The sequence below is a fragment of the Octopus sinensis genome, linkage group LG14 (genome assembly GCF_006345805.1).
Source record: "Octopus sinensis linkage group LG14, ASM634580v1, whole genome shotgun sequence".
NCBI lineage: Eukaryota > Metazoa > Mollusca > Cephalopoda > Octopoda > Octopodidae > Octopus > Octopus sinensis.
The window spans coordinates 28,056,666-28,080,043 of record NC_043010.1 but is presented as its reverse complement, the minus strand read 5'-3'; the positions used below and the strand labels follow the sequence as shown (position 1 = coordinate 28,080,043).

The window sequence follows — 23,378 nt, the reverse complement described above, 5'->3', positions numbered from 1 at the left end:
GCCATAGAGTATCTACTGTAGTGAATTCCATCTGACTCATGCAAGCATGGAGAATTGGATTTTAAGACAACAAATATTGTTTTAATGATTTTGACAGATATGGGAGACAATTCCAGGCATGTTTTAGTCTTGACAAACCTCTTCTGTGAAGTACAGTCTTTGCTGTTTTTTTTTTTTTTTTCCTTATCTTGCAAAAGTAATGATGAAAGAATCATAAAGATGAACAATATCGTTCAAGATTTTTTTTTAATCAAAATAGTGATTCTCTCATTGCCTCTATGGCAAGTGAAAGTGAACTTTGTTTTTGCTGAAGATGTGTAATAAGGATGGAACATGTTTGTAGTTGTCACCTGTACTTGGCAAAATAATATCAATCATTAAGCTTGCTTGAGAACTCACTAGGGACATTCATACTTTAACAGTTGAGAAAAGATGACTTATTTTGTAACCTCAGATCAGTGCTGATCAAGCAGACTTATGATCAAAGGCAATCCAGCCATGTCAATCCTGTCTATTTTTTAGATTGTGTATCTACATTATACAATGTGTATCCTTTGTTAGTTGTAAGATAATAGAGTGTAATTTGAGGAAGATTTGACTGCTATTTTTAGCAGATTGAGCTGGTGGTTTACAGTAGCTTTAACTAGTGATTGAAAGTAGAAAAAGGCCACTGATCTAGTTAGAGGCCTTCATCCTGGTTATATTGTTGAGATTCTGAAGAGTTTCGTTAGTTTTTCTATGCTGAAATATTTCCTAACTGTGAAGAGAGAGAATTAACCCTTTTGATAGCAACCCACTTGTGACCACCTCTGGTTATATGATACAAACTTCTTGTCTTAAAGTGATTCAAACAAAGGCAGTGTATATTTCAATACAAATATGGTAAGAAAAGGGTTAAAGTAATCTGAATCTAAATTTCATGTTAATGTTCCAAACACTAGCTTAATGAGTTGTTCTACTAAATTCTTCATAATTTTCAAAATCAAAACAAATGCAGTGTATGGTAACAAAAGGGCTAAAGTGATCTAAATTAAAATGTACCATCAAAATCTCATATGTTATGAGCACCAGCTTAATAATAACAGTTATTTTACTAAATTCTTCATTATTGTCCACATTTATCGAAGCTAAGGCGGTGTTTTTCAGCAGATACATGGTGACAAAAGGGTTAAATTAATCTTGATGAAAAGTTTCTTTCAAAATTTAGTGTTGAATTATATTCCAAGCATCAACTTAACCCTTTTGCTACCAACCTGGCTGAAACCAGTCTGGCTCTGTAGTACAAATGTCTTGCTTTCAAAAGTTCTGAATTAAAATCTTCCACCAAACCTTTGTCACAATTTATGTTCCTAACACTAGCTTAATGATAACTAAGTTATTTTACTAAATTCTTTGTTATATTTAAAATTAATTGAAAGAAACAAAGAGCATCTCCAAATAAATACAGTAACGAAAGGGTTAATAATGACAATTATTTAACTAATTTTTTATTTTCCAAATTATTTGAATCAAAGACATATTACATTCCCAAAATTTGTAGTTTAAAATAATAGGTTTATGTGTGTGTATGAAGGATATATATTTTAAATTTGTATACAGTGTGCTAAAAGGAGAGAAAGAAAAAAAAATATACTAAGATGGTAAAAAAGATTGACAAATAAAATTCTAAACAAACATTGAGTTGTTTAAAATTAGTCCGACAATAAATTTTTTAAAGAAAATATATAATAATGTTCTTAACCATTCCTAGCCTCAGCTGTCTTTCTTTCAGAACATTCCTGATACACACACGTCTGTGTGTATATATATATATATATGCATATACATGTGTATATATGTTATATATATATATATGCATATACATGTGTACACATATATATATGTATGTATATATCTGCATGTATGTGTATATATATATATATATATATATATATATGTATGTATGTGTATATATATATATATATATATATTATATATATATATATATATGTATGTATGTGTATATATATATATATATATATTATATATATGTATGTATGTGTATATATATATATATATATGTATGTATGTTATATATATATATATTATATATATATATGTATGTATGTATGTATATCTATATATATATATATATATACATATGTATGTATGTATGTATATATATATATACACATATATGTATGTATGTATGTATATATATATATGCATATATATATCCATACATATATACACACACATATATATACATATGCATATATATATATGCACACATACATATTTATACACACACATGTAAAGGGTAAAATGAAATATATAAATAAATTAAATAAGATATTGATCCAGTCTTCCATGTAAAAATTTCAAGAGATTGTGAGTTCTAGCTCGTAATAGTTATTTGTTTATTTGTTTTTAGGGTTCCTTCTTGGTGGGTGGGTGGGTGGAGGTTTGCTTTTGAATTTAAAAAAATTTTGTTTTTGTCTTTTAGTGTTTGCGTTATGGTGGTGGTGTTAAGGATCAGTAATTTTGTTGTGTTTGCATCGTTGTTGGAGGAAGTTGTTGGGGAAGGTCCTCATTGAAGGGAGCCAGTCAGATGTAGTAGTGAACAGGGGTTGATAGATGTTGGATGTTAAGGGAACAGAAAAGGGAGGAATGGTAGATTGTATTATATGCATTCAGAGAGGAAGGATGGAGTTTTATAGAAAGATTCATAGTAAGTTGGTGGTGATGATGATGATTTTGATGATGGATGATGGTAATGGTGGTGGCAGCAGTAAGCAGGGGTTGGGTATAAAAATTTGAGAGATGAAACGAACCCTGAGTAAATATCTGATTCATTAAGGTGAAAATTTGAAAAGTTAACGAGGATTTAGTCAACTCTGATGATTTGTTCTTGACATAATCTACAGAGAATGCAGTTTGGACAAGAAATTTTTTTTTGCTTTTTTTTTTATAATTAATCTTCGTTGAAGTCTTCACTGATGTTAAATTTTTATTTTGGTGCAAAAATATAAAATGTGGATGGAAGGAAAGCATTTGACTTCCATAGGCAACATTTGCCCCTTGTTTTTCCCTCCAAGGTTTTTTTTTTACCCAGTATTCTACATGCTGTTGTTTATTGCTTTATATAAAGTGACAAGTTGGCAGAATTGTTACTTGGCAGAATTGTTACTTGGCAGAATTGTTACTTGGTAGAATTGTTAATAGGCAGAATTGTTAATTGGCAGAATTGTTAGTTGGTGGAATTGTTAGTTGGCGGAATTGATAGTTGGCAGAATTGTTACTTGGCAGAATTGTTAGTTGGTAGAATTGTTAGTTGACAGAATTGTTACTTGGCGGAATTGTTAGTACGCCAGTCAAAATGCACGGTAGCATTTCTTCTGGTTTTATGTTCTGAGTTCAATTCTTATTAAAGTTGATAAAATAGCACCAGCCGAGCATATGTAATCATCTTCCCCTTACATTGAAAATTCCTGACCTTGTGCCAAAATTAGAATTATGGTCACTGGCAACCTTTTCCTTGTAAAAGTTAAAGATGCACTCTACCAAGAAGTGGTGAAGGTGCATGGCTCAGTGGGCTTACAATCATGAGGTTGTGAGTTCGATTCCCAGACCAGGCTGTGTGTTGTGTTCTTGCTCCAGTTCACTCAGCTGTAGAAACAAGTTGTTACATCACTGGTGCCAAGCTGTATTGGCCCCTTTACCTTTTCCTTGGATAACATCAATGGCATAGAGAGGAGAGGCTGGTATGCGTGGGTGACTGCAGGTCTTCCATAAAACAACCTTGCCCAGACTTTGCCTCAGAGGGTAACCTTCTAGTTGCAATCTCATGTTCATTCATGATCAAAGGGGCTCTTTTTCTACCAAAAAGTATTGAAGAGTCAAATCTCAAATTATTTATATATATATTGAAACAATGATGATGATTAACAGGGAAACAACTATTTATGTGTGTGTGTGTGTGTGTATGTGTATATCTATTATATAAAATCCGTTCTGTCTGTCTGTGTGTGTGTCTTCTAGGATCTCGGGCATCCTCCATCCGATTGCATTCAAATTTGATATGTAGATACCGACAGTATTAGGGCATGTATAAGTCTTGAAAAAATTACAAAAATCGATTCCAGGTGAGAATACGATCGATAAAACCGTGAGAAATTGTTTTTCTTTGGAATAGAAAAAATGTCTATCTTTATTTCTTCTTTTGCTTGTGTCTCAAATTTAGGTTAAATCAGTGTTTCTCAAAGGGAGGCCTATGGGACGATCGGACAAGTTGTTTTGAGAAAATTTGGTTTAAATGTCTGACAACTCAGCACTGTCCATTGGACGGGCGGGTGGGGGGTGGGGCGTTTTGCTTGTATATATATATATATATATATATATATATGATTTAAGTTATTAAATAAAGTTTGACAAACTCAGTCATATTTTTTGTAAATGGAGGAGATTAGATGTTAATATGGAATATTCATTTCACCATACACTCGTTCCGTATGAAACGATTGTATAGAGAAATAAATAGAAAATATTTTATTCCATATTAACATCTAATCTCCTCCATTTACAAAAAATATGACTGAGTTTGTCAAACTTTGTTCTATAACTTAAATCTTATACTTCATATACTTATATAACCTTTCATATCTATGCCATTTTACACCAGTAAATCCAAAGTAAGGTATGAAGAATCAATGTTAGAAATCGTTTGGAAACTATTCCAATTAAAGGACAAATCCACATTCAGCCCTTTAAAAAAATATATATATATCTACGTATATATATATATGCTAACTTATATTTCAAAATGTAACCACATGTGATTCGTTGACGATTTTCTTCCTCCATCTTCCCTTCTTTTGGACTTTCCTCTATTTCTAAAGAAGAGCTTTGCTTGAAACATTAAATCCTCTTTCTTTCCTTTCCTGAGCATCTGATAATACATTACTTGTACCACATCCTCGCGTTATGGTTTTTTCTTGTTTGTTCTTCTTTGTTTGGATTCACTATATATACATATATACACACACAAGTTTGGGGGGGGGGTGTTTACATCTATGCTTCTCTGAATATTGTGTGCTGTAAGTAATGATATTGTGGTAATTTCTCCCATCAACAGACCATCTACTGGCATTGTAGCTTTGAAGGCATGTGATATAAAAGAGATCCTTTTATTTGCAAAGTAGGTAAGGGTTATCAACAAGAAGTGTGTCTACCTGTAAAACACTGTCATAGAAATACATTCATCTAACCCATGCTAGCATAGAAAAACAGTTGTAAAAACAAATAAATGAACAAATACTGAGAGCAGTCGATTAACAGGAACTGCTACAGGGACTGAGAAAATGGTTCCTAGTTTTATGCTCCAAGTTTGTATTTGTTGAGATTGTTTACCTGTTGTCTTAATGAAGCAGAGTCTGCAGTTGAGTGGTGGAGAGTTGAAACTGATTACATCAAACCCCAACCCTGCACATACATTTGAGGCCCTGTGACTATGTAAGAAACCCATATTTACAGGTGTATGACACATGACAATAATGATATATGTGTGTGTATATATATATATATATATATATGTATGTATGTGTATGTATGTGTGTGTGTATATATATATAGTAAATAAAAAAAAATTAAGAACAAACACAAAAAACAACAACGCGAGAATGAGGTACATGTAAAGTATTAACAGATGCTCAGGGAAGGAAAGTAACGTGGTTTTACGTTTTGAGCAAAGCTCTTCTTCAGAAACAGGAGACAGAGGAAAGTTCCATAGAAAAGGAAGATGGAGGTTTCACAAGGGCCAGCCAGGCAGAAGCCTGCACCAGACTTCTGTAATTGTTTTGGCAGGATTTTTACAGCTGGATGCCCTTCCTAACACCAACCCCTCAGCAGATTGGACTTAGATATATCAACTAAGGCAGCAAACTGGCTGATATTGCCTTACCGAATTGTGCATCTTGTCCGAAGTAAATGGGTGAAGCGGCATATGCATAGTCTCTCTCGTTGAGGGTAGCGGGGTATTTTGGGATTTTGTATGTTCATAATTCTCTTTTATTTACAGTTGTCAGATTTATCATGGGGGTGTCAGATGTACATTCAGATTGAAGTGAATAGTGGATGGGGGGAGACAGAAAGGTGTGGTTCTTCATTAATTGGGAGTAGTAGTAATGATAGTAGCAGTAGAATGATGTATCTCTTGTGTTATTCTGAGAAGAATAAGCGGGGAGTGAAAGTGATGGGAGTAGAGTAAGGAATGGTAGTAATATGGGGATGGGGGTGTGTGTGGTGATTTATTTGCTATTCATTCTGCAGATTTTAAGGATAGTCATTCATTTAGCAGATTTAAGGACAGGAGTGCATTTCTTTGTTCGATTTCATTCAAGATGTAGCTCTCTTCAATAAACCCTGACCCCAACAGATGGTCAGCTGCTAATACAGTGGGGTTTGTTGCCCTCTCATGGTGACCTTTTCACTGCATATCATCTTAAACCTTGGTATTTTATTCTTTTGTTTCAGTCATCTGACTGTGACCATGCTGGAGCACCACCTTTAGTTGAGCAAATGGACCCCAGGACTTATTCTTTGTAAGCCTAGTACTTATTCTATTGGTCTCTCTTGCCAAACCGCTAAGTTACGGGTATGTAAATACACCACCATTGGTTGTCAAGCGATGTTGGGAAGACAAATACAGACACACACACACACACATATATACACACGATGGACTTCTTTCAGTTTCCATTTACCAAATCCACTCACAAGACTTTGGTTGGCCCAAGGCCAACCAAAGAAGACACTTTTAGAAGACACTTGCTCGAGGTGCCACATGGTGGGACTGACCCTGGAACCAGGTGGCTGGTAAGCAAGCTACTTGCCACACAGCCACTCCTGCGCTTTGTTCCTTTATTGGTTTACGTTCCTTCACTGTTCTGTTTTTTTCAAATTCCATGAATGATATTTTGTTCCTATGTTTACGTGATATGACCATCTCAGAATGTCTATTCATCACATTTTCCCTGGATGTGATTACTTCCAGGGTTTCTTCAAGCATATGTTGCGTACCCATGAAGTTCCATTATATGGTGCAGCGTTTTTTGACAATGAAACAGTGGGTTGTGTATTCAACTCCATTCTGTTTTAATTTCCAGATGAAGTTCAATAAAGATGTGGAGTGACTTTTGTTTATATTGGAAAATGATGGGAGATTGTTTCTCAGGCGATTTTTTTTTTTTTTTTTTTTTTTTTTTCATGGTGTCTGTGGTACTATCATCCTTAAATCTGCTGAATAAATGACCATCCTTAAAATCTGCAGAATCAATAGCAAATATCCTACATTATATCGGTATAACCATGATGCAGCCCTGAAAAACTGACTCATTAATCAATATCATTAGATGGTTGCTGACATAATGAAATAGGGGCTTCATTTGCGTACTCTTAATGTTACCATAAACAAATTTAAAAGATATATATATATATATATGTGTGTGTGTGTAAAGATATATATATATATATATATATATATATATATTATATATATATATATATATATATACTCTTTACTCTTTTATTTGTTTCAGTCTTTTGACTGCAGCCATGCTGGAGCACTGCCTTTAGTCAAGCAAATTGACCCAGGACTTATTCTTTGTAAGCCTAATACTTATTATATCAGTCTCTTTTGCCAAACCGCTAAGTTACGGGGACGTAAACACACCAGCATCGATGTCAAGCGATGTTGGGACACACACACACACAAACAATATATATATACGACGAGCTTCTTTCAGTTTCCGTCTACTAAAGCCACTCACAAGGCTTTGGTTGGCCCGAGGCTATAGTAGAAGACATTTGCCCAAGGTACCACACAGTGAGACTGAACCTGGAACCATGTGGTTGGTAAGCAAGCTACTTACCACACATTCATTTATTCTTTTACTTGTTTCAGTCATTTGACCGCGGCCATGCTGGAGCATCACTGTTAGTCAAACAAATTGACCCCAGGACTTATTCTTTGTAAGCCTAGTACTTATTCTATCAGTCTCTTTTGCTGAACTGCTAAGTTATGGGGACGTAAACACACCAGCATCGGTTGTCAAGCAATGTTGGGGGGACAAACACAGACACACAAAGATATACAAGCCATTAGATTTTGAAAGGGGCAGAAATAGTTTCTTTCAGTTGTTATGGCTCCATTCTAAATTTTATATTTTACCCATTTTGGTTTTAGCTGGGTTTATAAGCCTACATTTAGGGTAGCTCCTAAAACAAGCTTTGTGGTCCTTAAGGGTAACTCTGTTCTTATAAGTCTCCATAATACTGTTAGAAAGAAGTCTAATACATAAGCTCCTGCCAATAATGTAAACGTTCTCAGTCTTGTCAGATGGTACGAATATTTTGTTGGAATCCTGCATGAAGTTTAACCCTTTCGATACTAACCGGGTTGAAATTGCCTCTGGCTCTGTAGTACAAATGTCTTGTTTCCAAAAGTTCTGAATTAAAATCTTCCACCAAACCTTAGTCACAGTTTATGTTCCTAACACTAGCTTAATGATAACTAAATTATTTTACTAAATTCTTTGTTCTATTTAAAATTAATTGAAAGAAACACAGAGCATCTCAACAGAAATATGGTAACAAAAGGGTTAAAATATATAATAGAGAAATAGTTCTTAACCCTTTTGATACCAACCCGGCTGAAACTGGCTCTGTAGTACAAATGTCTTGTTTTCAAAAGTTCTGAATTAAAATCTTCCACCAGACCTTAGTCACAACTTATGTTCCCCAGTCGAACCAGCATGGAAAAACAGACGATAAATGATGATGATGATGATGATATAAACACATGCCTATATACATAGATATGTGTGTTAGTCAAGGTGTAAGGAGTAGCCATGATTTTTAAGTCTCTGCCCTGCACTTTCCCTACTCTATCATGATTGAACATCTCTGAACCTTGATCAGAGAAGAGAGAATCAGTGCCTTAATCTAAATGCATGCAAGAAAATTAATTTCTCTCGAAGCACTCAACAACCTGTTAATGGTGGTGGTTTCGGCTGCTGCTGCCTGTTAAAATTTACCACACACAATTATTGCAACATTGTATAGAATATAATAAATAAACAGGTCTTCAATTAAGAGTGTAGATAATTTGTTGAACTTTGAAACCACTATAATTAAGGAGCTGAAAGTGCGTGTGTGTGTGTGATAGGGAGGTGTTGAATTTCTGATTTAAAATCATTAGTATGAATTTTGTCAATTAATGGTTTTTTTTTTCTTTTTACCTAATCAACACAAACCACACCTAAGTTTAATTAATAACACAGTATTAACATCTCTTCATTCAGTTAGATAACAACCAATAGTGATGGATGTAATGCTTAATGTTTATCTGAAGGAGTATGGCACACTTTCATCAACGACAGGTAATCTCTTGAATATAATCTATAACTGTGGTTGCCTAGAAAACAATAGTCAGGAGGTTCAAGTCTGTTGCTACTTTCCCCTTTTCCCTCGCAGATATGTGCTTTTAATGTCTAACTTCATATAAACACTGTTTCATTAAACCAATGAAAAAGTCCATGTATCAGTGCTGGAAAGATGTCAGGCTTGGGGACTTTATGAATGGGTCTTAGAGCAAAAAATTACTTAGAAGTTCTTTAGTTGTGTCTCACCTGATGATGAGTCATATCTCATACAGCCTGCTCTGTATGCTCACACAGCTTGCTAGAAGTAGCAGCTAAATATGTTCCAAGTGGCATTCCACCATCTTTGAAGCTTCTATGTGATAGGCTACGAAAATTGAGTGAGAAAATAAGTTAAAGAAAGAGGCCGTCTGAAACCGTACATGGGTTCCATGTGCTTGATACTTTTAGTAGTGTTGGCCATACATGTGAGGTGGTCGTAAAAAAACAATATTTACTCTTGTTACTTACATGGAGTACTCTTTCTGTTGAACCTGGACATACAGGCCTATTCATTATATACACACATATATATATATATATACACACACACACACACACAATGACCTCGAACCCACACGAGTAAACAAGAGAGACAGAGACAGGCAGGAATAAGGAAAATGCCCCTTGTATTTGAATACTATGCAAATATTCTTTTTAAAAATTTTTCATTTAATTTTTTCAAAATTTACTTGTTTTCTATACTTACAGTTGAAAAAGTCTCAATGACTGAAACCGGTACTGAATTTTTTTTTATAAAATTATTTTAGCATTTTCTACCTTGACTCCCCTGCCACACACACACACACACACACACACACAGGGGTTGGACAAAATAATGGAAACACCTTAAAATTTCAAACAAATTTATTTTAATATGAGGTAGGACCGCCTTTGGCAGTAATTACAGCTTGAATTCTATGATGTAAGTTTGAATTGTTTCCAAAGGAATTTTTGTCCATTCTTCAGCTAAAACAGTTTCCAGTTCTTGTAGTGATGATGGTGGAGGATATTGACTCCTTATTTGTTTTTCTAAAATGCACCATAAATGTTCAATAATATTGAGATCTGGGGACTGTGGTGGCTAGATAAGATGTTCAACTTCACTAGAATGTTCCTCATGCCATTCAGTAACAACTTTAGCTGTGTGAATTGGTGCATTATCATCTTGAAAGATTGCTTTTCCCTCCGGAAACAGTTCCATAACCATAGGATGAATTTGATCAGATAAAATGCTTAAATAGTCTTGACTATTAATTCTGCCATGAAGTAATTTATAGAATCATGTGAATTACATCCTTGTAGTTAGCAGTGCAGCAAAAGAGACTGATAAAATAAGCACCAACCTTAGGAAAAAGTCCTGCGGTCAATTTGTTTGATTAAAATTCTTCAAGTTGGTGCTCCAGCATGGCTGCAGTCTAATGGACTGAAACAAGCAAAAGAATATATATATGTGTATGTGATGTATATGTGTGTATATGTATACACACGCACACACTTAGAGATAGATATGTGTCTGTGTTTATATATGGTAACTGATGCAATTTAATTAAAAAGTCTTACATTTCTATAAAGGAGTGTTGACCATGTGGAGTGTCTGTATAGATGTGTATTGAGATTTTAAAGCAAAGAAATGGTTCATTCCTCATGAAGAATTGCCTCGTCAAAGAACAGTACCGTTTCTTCATAAAAGTTGCCTTATTTTTAAATGCTAGAATTTTAATGAGTAGATCGTTCAAAGACTGTGGGAGAATATTCCAGATAATTGCTAGTATGTATTTGTGGTATGAGGTTACTCAGTTATGATGTAATACAGGAACAGATTGTGAAATTTGTGAATGAGAGCAGTTGTGTGTGTGTGAATATGATTAAGAGAGAAACAAAGTAACAAGGACAGTGAGAAAGGAAGGGAGTGTGTGTCATTTGTAGGAGAGAAGGGAGGAGGAGGTCAAAACTGAGAGAGATAAGAAAATTGATAGAGTAATTATGAGAATGCGATAACAGTGATTACATGGGGGAGATTGAGGGGAGTTTTCAGAAGTTAAGTAGTAAGTAGAAGAAAGGGAAAGTGGAGGTGGGGGTTGGAAGAAAAAGAAAGAAGTTTGCTCCCCAGTCACATGGTTTCAGGCTCAGTCCCACTGCATGGCATCTCGCTATAACTTCTGTTATAGCCCCCAGGCCAACCAAAACCTTGTGAGTAGATTTAACAGACAGAAATGGAAAGAATTCTGTCTTTACACACACACACACACACGACTTACTGTTTAACCAAGTTTAACAAGCAATAAAATAGTTTGTTGGATATTTAACCAATTAATCAGTAATGAATTAGAAGTGAACCAGTGCATGTGTTATTAATTTTGGCATAATGACCCACCCTAGACACAACAAAATTTGTTTCAACACACAAATCTCCATAAAGAATCTTGTAAGCCAGAGACAAAAATGAAATATATAAATATAGATTTTTTATCTTTTACTTGTTTAGTTTATTCTTAGACTGCCGCCATGCTGGGAACTGCTTTGAAGAATTGACCCCAGTACGTATATTTTTAAAGCCTGGTACTTATTCTGTCAGTCTCTTTTGCTGAGCTGTTAAGTTATAAGAATGTAAACACACCAACAAGGTGGAGGGCATCAAACACAGACACAAACATGCATAGCTTCTTTTAGTTTCATTATCATATCTCTGTTAAAATGCACTGCTTTCACGTCGATCAAGTTTCAATATAACTCTTTTATTCTTTTACTTGTTTCAGTCATTTGACTGCGGCCATGCTGGAGCACTGCCTCTAGTCGAACAAATCGCCCCCAGGACTTATTCTTTTGTAAGCCTAGTACTCATTCTATTGGTCTCTTTCGCTGAGCCGCTAAGTTACAGGGACGTAAACACACCAATATCGGTTGTTAGGTGATGGTGGTGGGACTAGCACAGACACACTAGTACAAGCACACACACACACATACATGTACGACTGGTTTCTTTACATTTCCACCTACCAAATCTACTCACAAGGCTTTGATTGGCCTGAGGCTATAGTAGAAGACACTTCCCCAAGGTGTTGTACAGTGGGACTGAACCTGGAACCATGTGGTCAGGAAGCAAGCTTCTTACCACAGAGCCGCACCTGCACCTTTGTATATATATATATATATATATATATATATATATATATATATATATATATATATATATATATATATATATATATACACACACACACATACACGACTGTTTCTTTCAGTTTCCGTCTACCAAATCCACTCACAAGACTTTTGTTGGCCTGAGGCTATAAGAGAAGACACCTGCCCAAGGTGCCATGCAGTGGGACTGAACCTGGAACCATGTGGTTTGCTCCTGTGCCTGTAATGAAGAATTTAATTAAATATCTTTGTTATTATTAAGGTGTAGCAAGAAGGTGAGCTGGCAAAAACACACGGGGGTTTTCCATTAGTCCTTTTGTTCAAGGTTCAGGCTCCAATGAGGTTGACTTTATCTGTTATCCTGTCAGGATTTGATCAAATAAATACCAGTCATATACAGGGATCAATATTACTAACTCCCACCCACCCACCCACAAAAATTTCAGGCCTTGCTCTTAGAGTGGAAAGGATTTTTACTTTTTGGTATATTTGTTCCAGGTCTTTGTGTTCCGAGTTCAAATCCTTCCATGGCCTATGTTGCTAGTACACAATCTGTCATCTCTTTTAAGGCCACCACCAGCACCACCTGGCACTTTTGGTGCCTCAAGTGGAGTCCACTCTGTTGCCAGCACTCAGACATAGTCCCTGTTGGGAAGGGCATCCAGCCATAGGATCTGTGTCCTGGCAGCTGACGTGGAGCATGATGCAGGCTCGTGACTTGGTACCCCCTGTTAAACCATCCAACCCATGCTAGTGTAGAAAGCAAATGTAAAATGATGATGATGTAATTATTAAAACATTTAAGTCTATTTAAATCCTAAAATTAAGGATGCCAGCAGAGCTTAACACACACATACATACATACCCCATTTTATTTGATCCTCCCATTGATTCAAATCAGGTCCCTTCCTGCTCTGTACCTCCTGACCAACTTTTGGGTTCATATCATAAAGCACAAAACTACTTCACCGGGAGGCAGAATATATTGGTGGTGGTAGTGGTTATCATCATCATCATTATCGTTTAATGTCCGCTTTCCATACAGGAATGGTAAGCCAGGAGGCTGCACCGGGCTCCAATCTGATCTGGCAAAGTTTCTACAAGGATGCCCTTCCTAACACCAACCACTCCAAGTGTGTAGTGGGTGCCACCAGCACAAGGTACAGTCAGGCAGTACTGGCATCGACCGTGCTTGAATGGTACTTTTAACATGCCACTGGCATGGGAGCCAGTCAGGCGGCACTGGCAATGACCACGCTTGAATGGTGCTTTTTACATGCACCAGCAGAGGTGCCAGTCAAGCGACACTGGCATTGACCATGATCTGTCTATCAATATCTTTATCTGTCAATATATCTATCTATCTGTTAATACATTTGTCTTTCTGTCTGTCTATTTGCCTGTCTATCTTTCTGCTTATCTATCTGTCTGTCTATCTATCTTTCTGTCTATCTATCTTTCTGCCTATCTATCTGTCTCTATCTATCTGCTTCTCTCTTTACACTGTCCTCTTTATTGTATGTATATAATTGGAACAAAGCTGTGTCACTAATTCACGTGTGCTGTTCGCTATATCTAGTTCAACATTTTTACTTATTGGTGGGTGGGATCACAGAGCACTGAAAAAAGTCATGATGAAGGTGGTGGTGGTGTTGATTGTGATGGGGTGTGGTTGTCGGTTGCGCAATATTAGGAGTGGTGTTGATGGGCTGGTGATATTAGAGAAAAAATAAAATAGAGTAAGACCAGTCATCCATTAATGTTGTTGTTGTTTAGTCTCACCCACCACTCTGCCCCACTTTGTGTATGTGTGAAGGTGGTGGGGGCGGCCCTGTGATCAAAGCCCTTCCCTCTGCGTCTATTTTGCTCTTACTGTATGAAGGGAAATTTGAGACCACATTATCTAGAAAGCACAGTTTCTTTTTTGTTTTTGTTTTTTTTTAAGGTTTTTGGGTATGATTCAAGGAAGATTTGGTTGCTATTTCTAGAACCATGTAGAGGTTCCCTAGTGAATGAAATAGGTAATCGGGTAGGCTGGCAAAAAAGGGGGCTGTACTTTGAAATGATGAAATTTGTCCTATTTAGCTCATATTAGATAACTTACCCATCTTAAGATGCCTCATACCCAGAACAGTAACACAAAAACCCCCTTATTTAATGGCAATAAAGTGCATAGCAACAACTATTGTAATGCCTATAGGGGACACAATGAGTATAGATTCATCAGCAGGTTCTGATAGCTTCTCAATAATTCAAGTAAAAACATTAAAAGAATATCCTTAGTCAACCCTTTTCTTACCAACCTCCTTGAGCTGCCCCTAATTCTATGAAACAGAGTCCCTGTTTTAATCCTTTCATTACTGCATTTATTTTGAGATCTTCTGTGTTTCTCCCAATTATTTTAGATATAACAAAGAGTTTAGTAAAATAACTTAGTTATCATTAAGCTAGTGTTAGGAACAGTATTTGTGACTAAGGTTTGGTGGAAGATTTTAATTCAGAACTTTTGAAAACAACACATTTGTACTACAGAGCCAGAGCTGGTTTCAGCCAGGTTGGTAATGAAAGGGTTAAAGTGATCTGAATTTAAACCTGCCATCAGATTTTTATTGTAATTTATATTACAAACACCTGCATAGTAGTGACTGTTATTTTAATGAGTTCTTCATTATTTACAAAATTAATTGATACAAATAGCTTTGTATTTCAACAGAAATGTTTGCAACAAAAGGGTTTTCCACATTATTGTGCATTGCACAAGACTTCTAGTATTAGAAAATTACTATTTTTAAATCTCACAACATGAGATATTCAGCAACAGTACTTTGGAGTAAAGATTGCTTGCCATGACAGTCCTAGTTTAGGACTAATGCTGCTGTAATTTAGCCTCAGGAAATATCGTCTCCAGCTGGCTACACAATCTGTGTCCTTATATTTTCGAACAAGGGAATCTAGCACTCCCACTCAGCTAAAAAAAAAATAAACTCCAGAAATCATGATACACAGATATTGTTTTGAGCTGAGTTGGGGTGCTAGATTCCCTTGTTTGAAAATAGATCGTGTAGCTAGCTGGAGACGATGTCTCCTGGGTCTAAATTACAGCAACATTTGTCCTAAGCCAGGACTGCCATGTTATGTTGGCAAACAATCTTTACTACAAGACTTCTAGTGTTTTTATTTTTGGCAAATGTTCTTCCTTATATCAACCCTTTTGGTTACTCTTTTACAAGGTGCAGAGATACGTTGTAACGTCTAAAAATGAGGATATGCATAGCATGTGTGTATGCATAGATTATTAGAAAAATTTTTTGATACAATCACAATATTGTCTGGAAAAAGATTTTTTTAAATCAAAAGTTAATTTTAAAATTTCACAGAGCTGTTATTAAAACAAAAAATAAATAAATAAATTTGGGATTTAAAAGAAAAAAAAACAGCAGAAAGCACTTACACAAAAACTTCCTTCCATTAGGTCTGTGTATTAGCTATATTTAAAAAATAAGATTTTTTGTATATATTTTAGTTGTTTCCATCTTTGACTGTGGCCATGCTGGGGCACTGCTATGAAATGTTTCAAAACCTGGTACTTGTTCCAATAGTCTTCTTTTGCCAAACTGCTAAGTTACAGATACAAACCAACACTGGCTGTCAAGTGGTGGTGAGCGACAAACACATACCCCCCCACACACACACACACATGCATGCACTGGGCTTCTTTCAATTTCCTCTACCGAAACCATTCATATAATTGATTTTTAATTCAAGTAAATCTTTTTTCAAATATGTGAGTGCATATATTTATTCCCATCACGTATGATATTGATCCTGTAATAAATATACTCATTCCACTCCCTTCTTCACAGTTGAGTGATGAACAATAAAATGGTTGGGTGGACAGCTGCAAGACCAAATGCAATGACAAATAAACCATTTCATCCATTGAAACATGCAAAGAAAAAAAACACAGACATTTGTAAAACATGAAAAGAAATAGCAAATTTGCACAAAAGTTACAATCTAAATGTTCAGATAGAGATCAAGCTGAAGCAGTGAGAAGGGTTTTGTGAACTTAATGGAAGTAAATGAGATCTTTTGTTTTGTTTGCTAAAGATATTTGCTTTCTGTATCTGGAAAGGAAACTGAATTATCTACTGGCAGTCATATCTATTGAACAAAACCATTTTATATGTGTGGCTGTGTTTGTTGGATCAACATTGGAAAACAAGTTCGACAAGTTTCAGGTACATGTACCCATCACACACATTTGCGCATGTTGCTGAGTTATGGGTTATGCAACACAAATCAGATTGACTCGGTCACACTCTCAAATATACAAGCGCTCACAAGCTTACATTGCAACTGTTGTGTGGCTGCTTGATATGCTAGAAATAGCAGTCAAATCTCAATCATATTCTGTAGGAAGGGCCTATTGGATAATGTAGATCTAGACTAAGAATGCCGGGATGGTCATATCTGGAATGTGTTTGATCATAAGTCAGCTTGACCCTTTAGCATTAAGATTCCTCTGTCAAGTGTAATGCATATTTATTCACATTGTTTTGAATTAATTATACATTATCTCATAGCTTCAAGATTTCAATAATGTGAGTGTTTATTCTTAGAACGACACTGTTGGGTAGGTGTGAAAGGCTGGATCTAGTCAGTTTGAACATAAAACAGGGAGAATCTTTTGGATCAAATATGGCCGGATTAAATGCTAAAGGCTTAAGCTTAAGTATTCAGAGGCTAAGCAATATAGCTCCCTCATGAATAATAATAATAATACTCTCTCTTTACTTGTTTCATTTGACTGTGGCCATGCTGGAGCACCACCTTTAGTCGAGCAAATCGACCCCAGGACTTATTCTTTGTAAGCCTAGTACTTATTCTATTGGTCTCTTTTGCTGAACCGCTAAGTTACGGGGACGTAAACTCACCAGCATCAGTTGTCAAGCGAAGGTGTGGGAACAAACACAGATGTACAAACACACACACATATACATATATACGACGGGCTTCTTTCAGTTTCCGTCTACCAAATCCACTCACAAGGCTTTGGTTGGCCTGAGGCTGTAGTAGAAGACACTTGCCCAAGGTGCCATGCAGTGGGAATGAACCTGGAATCATGTAGTTGGTAAGCAAGCTACTTACCACACAGCCACTCCTATGCCTATAATAATAATAATAGTAATAATAAAATATATACCCTGATGCAGTGCCAGGCAGTGGCTCTCATGGCTTCTGATCTTAGCTGATTGGAAGTGTTATCATGTACATTGTTTTGTCTTGGTATAAAAGATGGGCCACAGCAAATATTCTGCTCTATACCAGATTAGCTTGTCAGTTGTTTGACTGTAACCAGCTGAGCATGTCCTTTAGTGGCTGATGATATGTGCATCTCTGATCATGAGCAGAAGCAGTGGGGAAGCATCATAGCCATGTGTTGAGAGGAATTCTTTGCGGTTTGGATAATTCATCTTTGGAAACATGTGGGTTTTGTTCAACATCCTTAAACAACCCTTATTCAGGGACCTTTTGAACACGATGGGCTACTTGACCAGAAGAAAATTCTAACTGGGCCCCACCTGCAAGGTCATGCACTGTTTATCTTGATATGAGATCACTATGTCGTGCACATATGGTTGTGATGCATGTGTCTGTTGTACCCATATCAGATGTGTAGACATGATGGGTATACCGGGCTTCATATAATTGTACCCCAGTGTCACTTTGATGGCATGCACTGCTCTCTCACTCAATAATAATAATAATGATAATAATAATAATAATAATCTTTTGTACTATTGGCACAAAGGCCTGGAATTTTGTGGGAGAGAGCTGGTCAATTAGATTGATCCCAATATTCCACTGGTATTTAATTGACCAACCCTGAAAGAGTTGAAAGGCAAAGTCAACCTTGACAAAATTTGAACTTGGAATGTAAAGACAGACAAAATGCTGCTAAGCATTGAAACAGTTTTGTCCCACATGCCAACGATTCTGCTAGTGCTCTGCTTTATCAATAATAATAATGGTTTCAAATTTTGGCACAGGGCCAGCAGTTTTTGAGGGGAGGGGAAGTTGATTATATCGATCCCAGTGCTGGGCTAGTACTTCTTTTTTTTTATTGATCCTGAAAGGCAGAGTTGACCTTGGTGGAATTTGAACTCAGAATGTAAAATCTGGAAGAAATGGCTCTAAGCACTTTTTCCAATGTGCTCTCAATTCTGCCAACTTGCCACCTTAACAATAACAACAACAATGATGATAATAATAATAATAATAATAATAATAATCATTTCTACTATTGGCAGAAAATCTGAAATTTGGGAAATTAGCTGATTATATCAACCCCAATGTCCAAATGATACTCACTTTATCAACCCTGAAAAGATGAAAGGCAAAGTCAGTTCTGGCATAAATCCAGAAGAAATACTGCTAAGCATTTTGCCTGGTGTGCTAACGAATCTGCCTTAATGATAACTTCAATGTTGGATTTGAAAAGCTATGTTGAAGAAAGGATACTATCTGTGGTCAGAAATATCCAGAAGGTCACTAAAACAGTTGGCAAATTTAAGAACAGAAAGAATGTCAAGACAAATAGTTGAAAAGAGAAGGGTTTACATGGCCAATTCATGCAACAACCTGAGGATGCTGGAAGTAAAGAATACTAGCCGTGACTGATGCATGGAAACATTAAGCAAGAAACTGAGTCACTAATTATAGCTGCTCAGAAAGAAGCCATTAAGATGACTCTGATAAAAACAAGAATTGACAAAACTAAGTCAGAGAACAAACACAGAATCTGTGGAAAAGAAGATAATAATGTTAACCATTTCTTAAGTGAATGCAGCAAGCTAGCACAAAAAGAGTGTAAGTGTTGGTCAGATTGTGTTGGTAAAAAAGTGCATTGGAGTGTTTGTCAAGTGTGTGGGTCAAAGTGAAATGTGGATGAAAAATAACAACAAAAAAAATTAAAAAACAAATTTGATTTCTGTTTTATCTAATGTATTTTATTTTGAATATGAGTTTTATCCCTTATCTATTTTTTACTGCAGGGACTCATCGTACCGGTAGGTGTATCCTAGGTGTGAAGCTAGTCCAGGGTTCTCCTACGAACCTTTGCTTGGGTGTGGTATCCTTGCCAGAGTTTATGCTGGCTGGCCACTCAGTGAATAATTTACGGACACAATTGAGCCGACAGCTACAGAAATATTTGCCTTCCAATTTTACTTTCCGCACCAGAAAAGGGTAAGTTTTCTATTTTCAGCTTTCAACCCTTTAACATTCAGATTACTCTGTCGAATGTAATGCTTATTTATTCACATTGTTTTGAATTATGAGTTACCATGTAGCTTTGAGATTTCAATAATGTGATAGTTTATTTTTTGAATGACATTGTTGGGTAGGTGTGATAGGTGGGATCTGGCCAGTTTGAACATAAAAGAGATAGGATATTTGGGCTGGGTATGGCTGATTTAAAGGCTAAAGAGTTAAAGTCTGTTACTCATTGCTCTACTCCTTCATTTTCAAAGTTCAAGTGAAATCATTGAAGAGATGCCTATTCCTAGGTCTTGAGTTCAAATCCACTGTGGGGATTTCATAGTGCAAGGGTGAGATTTATTATCTCAGCCAATGAATGCCATGAAACCAAAGCCAAGCATGGTAGTACTTTTGGATTTACATTCCAAATGATGGAACTGGTAGCAAGATTGCTCAGCAAGTCAGAGATATATGGTTTCACTTCTTAAACTGAAATTGTACATAATTTATATGTTAAAAAAAATCTTAATTTACATTGTAGTTATTATGTACTCACAGTTATGTCTGTTCATTAGGTTTCTGCCATGATGGTTTTCCTGTTAAAAGCAGAAAAAAATTGTCAGGTGATAGAAAAAAAAATGTTTAAAACTTCTAATGCATGTACAACAGGAAATTGCTTACTTTCTGACTGAAGGCTTAATGCATGCACAATCATGGCTTTCTTCCAGTTCAAGTGAAACTCTGTGATGCCGTTCTGTTGGTTAAGCAAACAGGCCAACATTCCCCACAATAGCAAGGCTGTTCCATTGCAAGGAAATTTATGGCTGACTGGACTGGAGCAGCATAAAATGAAGTGTTTTGGCCAAAAACACAATGTGCTGCCCACTTCAGGAACCAAATCCATCATCCGGCAATTGTTAGTGCTACACCCTAACCGCCAGGCTATGCTTGTTCACACACACACACACACACACCACACACACACACACACACTATTTAAATCATAAAAGTTTAGAAACTTTGAGAGACATGAAATAGCCATTTTTAATGGAGAAGCTAGAAGTAGATAAAGGTGTAAATATGAGTATGGGAATATTGACTACAGAAAATGACTTAAATCCTTTGATACTGGTGCTCCTGAGACAGGCTCTGGTTCTGTGATACTGTCCATCAAAATTTCAATTTAATTTGTTCCATACACTTAAATAATGACCAAGTTATTTTACTAAATCCTTAATTATTTTCAAAATTAATTGAAACAAAAGCAACCGACGAATGGTAACAAAAGGATTATGCTCAATAAGGTGGTGAACTGGCAGAATTATTACAACACTAGCTGACCCTGTGCCATCATAAATTGTAGTGTTCTATATATAAATAAGGTACATCATAATCACACATACAAACATTCACATACTATCCTTGTACACACACACACATGCGCACACACGCACGCACACACACACACACACACACACACACACACACACACACACACACACCACACACACACACACTCAAACAGAGTTGAAATGCTGTTTGATTTTTGTTTGCAGCATTGAACATTCACCATCTCATTTCCATTGTGCGTGCACACAGACACGCACACACACACACACACACATATGGCTGGTGTCACATCAAAAATATTGGTGCTGTGACACATAAAAAGCACCTAATACACTCTGTGGAGTGTTTGGCGTTAGGGAGGGCATTCAGCTGTAGAAACCAGCCAGAGCAGCCGTTGGAGCTTGGTGTGGCCCCTGACCTTACCAGCTCTGGTCAACTTGCTAACCCATGGCAGCATGGAAAACAGACATCAAATAATAATAATTGCCTTGACTGGCTTCTGTGCCGGTGGCACATAAAATGCACCAATCCAATTGTGGCCATTGCCAGCCTCACCTGGCACCTGTGCAGGTGGCACGTAAAAAGCACCCACTACACTCATGGAGTGGTTGGCGTTAGGAAGGGCATCTAGCTGTAGAAACACTGCCAGATCAAACTGGAGCCTGGTGCAGCCTTCTGGCTTCTCAGATCCCCAGTCGAACCGTCCAACCCATGCTAGCATGGAGAACGGACGTTAAACGATGATGATGATGATGATTAATAATAGTAATGATGGTGATGATATATATACTGGCGAGCTGGCAGAAACGTTAGCATGCTGGGCAAAATGCATAGCGGTATTTCGTCTGCTGTTACGTTCTGAGTTCAAATTCCGCCGAGGTCCACTTTGTCTTTCATCCTTTCGGGGTCGAGAAATAAAGTACCAGTTACGCACTGGGGTCAATGTAATCGACTTAATCACTTTGTTTGTCTTTGTCCCCTCTATGTTTAGCTCCTTGTGGGCAATAAAGAAATATATCTATATATACTATCTATTTTCCCAATAAAGTGGTTGCCAGGATCCAGAACTTATTTTCTATGTTGACCATTTTGCATAATAAATCTATGGTAGCATTATATAAACCAAAGGGAGTTAATTCATTAACGTATATCTTCTTCATTTGGTTTATACTCTTCTTTGCTTTCATTATCTTCCTTTTCTTCCAATATCTGAATCATTTCACACAATTTATTATTATCATTATTATTATTATTATTATTTTGTTTTTAGTATCCTCAGACAAAATCAACAATATTGCTATGGTTGTTATGTAAGACAAACAACTCAATACTATATAAGACACACCCTCATATTCTATACAAATTATTTAAAAACCTTTTGTTACCATGTTCCTGTTGGAATAACACTATTTTTGTTTCGATTAATTTTGGAAACAAGGAAGAATTTAATAAAATGACCTTGTAATTACTAAGCTGGTGCTTTGAACATAAACTAATAGAAATTTTGATGGAAAATTTAATCTCATCTAGGTCTTCCCATAGGCTGCCCCTTTCCAGGGGTTTCGGTTGCACATATTATAGGAGTCACGGGCACTGCTCCATGTGGTCCTGCAGTTTCCATTTAACTAGGAATATTAGGGTCTCATCCATTGTCTTGCATTCAAGATCCTCTGCATGACATCCTGTTAGTTCAAAGCCAGGAATCTGATCTGTTAGGTCCTGCTGATAACTAAATCCACGCCCTGCTGCCGATGCTTTGATTTTTCTGTCTCCTACCCTTCGACCTGTTTGGCCTGGTAAGACCTGCCTGAAGGTTTCTCTTCCTCCAGCATAGCTCTCCTGGTCAATGGAGCACACAGGGACGTCACCGCGACAAGTTACTTGTTGAATTGGCTGTTGACTACACAATAGTTCTTCTACCCTTTGACGGGTTTTATGTTTTGTCCCACAGGGTGTCCAACAATCACCCTCCTCACCAAGCAAGCTTGATGGAGGTCACCAGTTTAGTCGCCAACGACCTGACCATGCAACAGGTTGTACTGGGTTACATGTTACCAGTGGCACTCAAGAGTGACCTGACAATAATTTAAATTTCACTCATTTTAAAGCAGGAACTTTGTATCATAGAACCAAGGTAGTCTTTGGTGATTTGGAATCAAATGAGTT

At 36.5% G+C, this 23,378-nt stretch overlaps 1 protein-coding gene across 4 annotated transcripts in view; it reads left to right on the top strand.

The window, feature by feature from the left end:
* LOC115219292 overlaps positions 1-23,378 on the top strand; it is a 93,713-nt gene that overhangs the window by 7,996 nt on the left and 62,339 nt on the right. For 3 of the 4 annotated variants that reach the window (XM_036508754.1, XM_036508757.1, XM_036508756.1), the window contains exon 2: positions 19,658-19,850. In XM_036508754.1, coding sequence (XP_036364647.1) covers positions 19,658-19,850 — 193 coding nt within the window. Of the gene's footprint in view, positions 1-9,342; positions 9,417-19,657; positions 19,851-23,378 lie in introns of all 4 variants that reach the window. The other variant, XM_036508755.1, reaches the window with a different exon arrangement.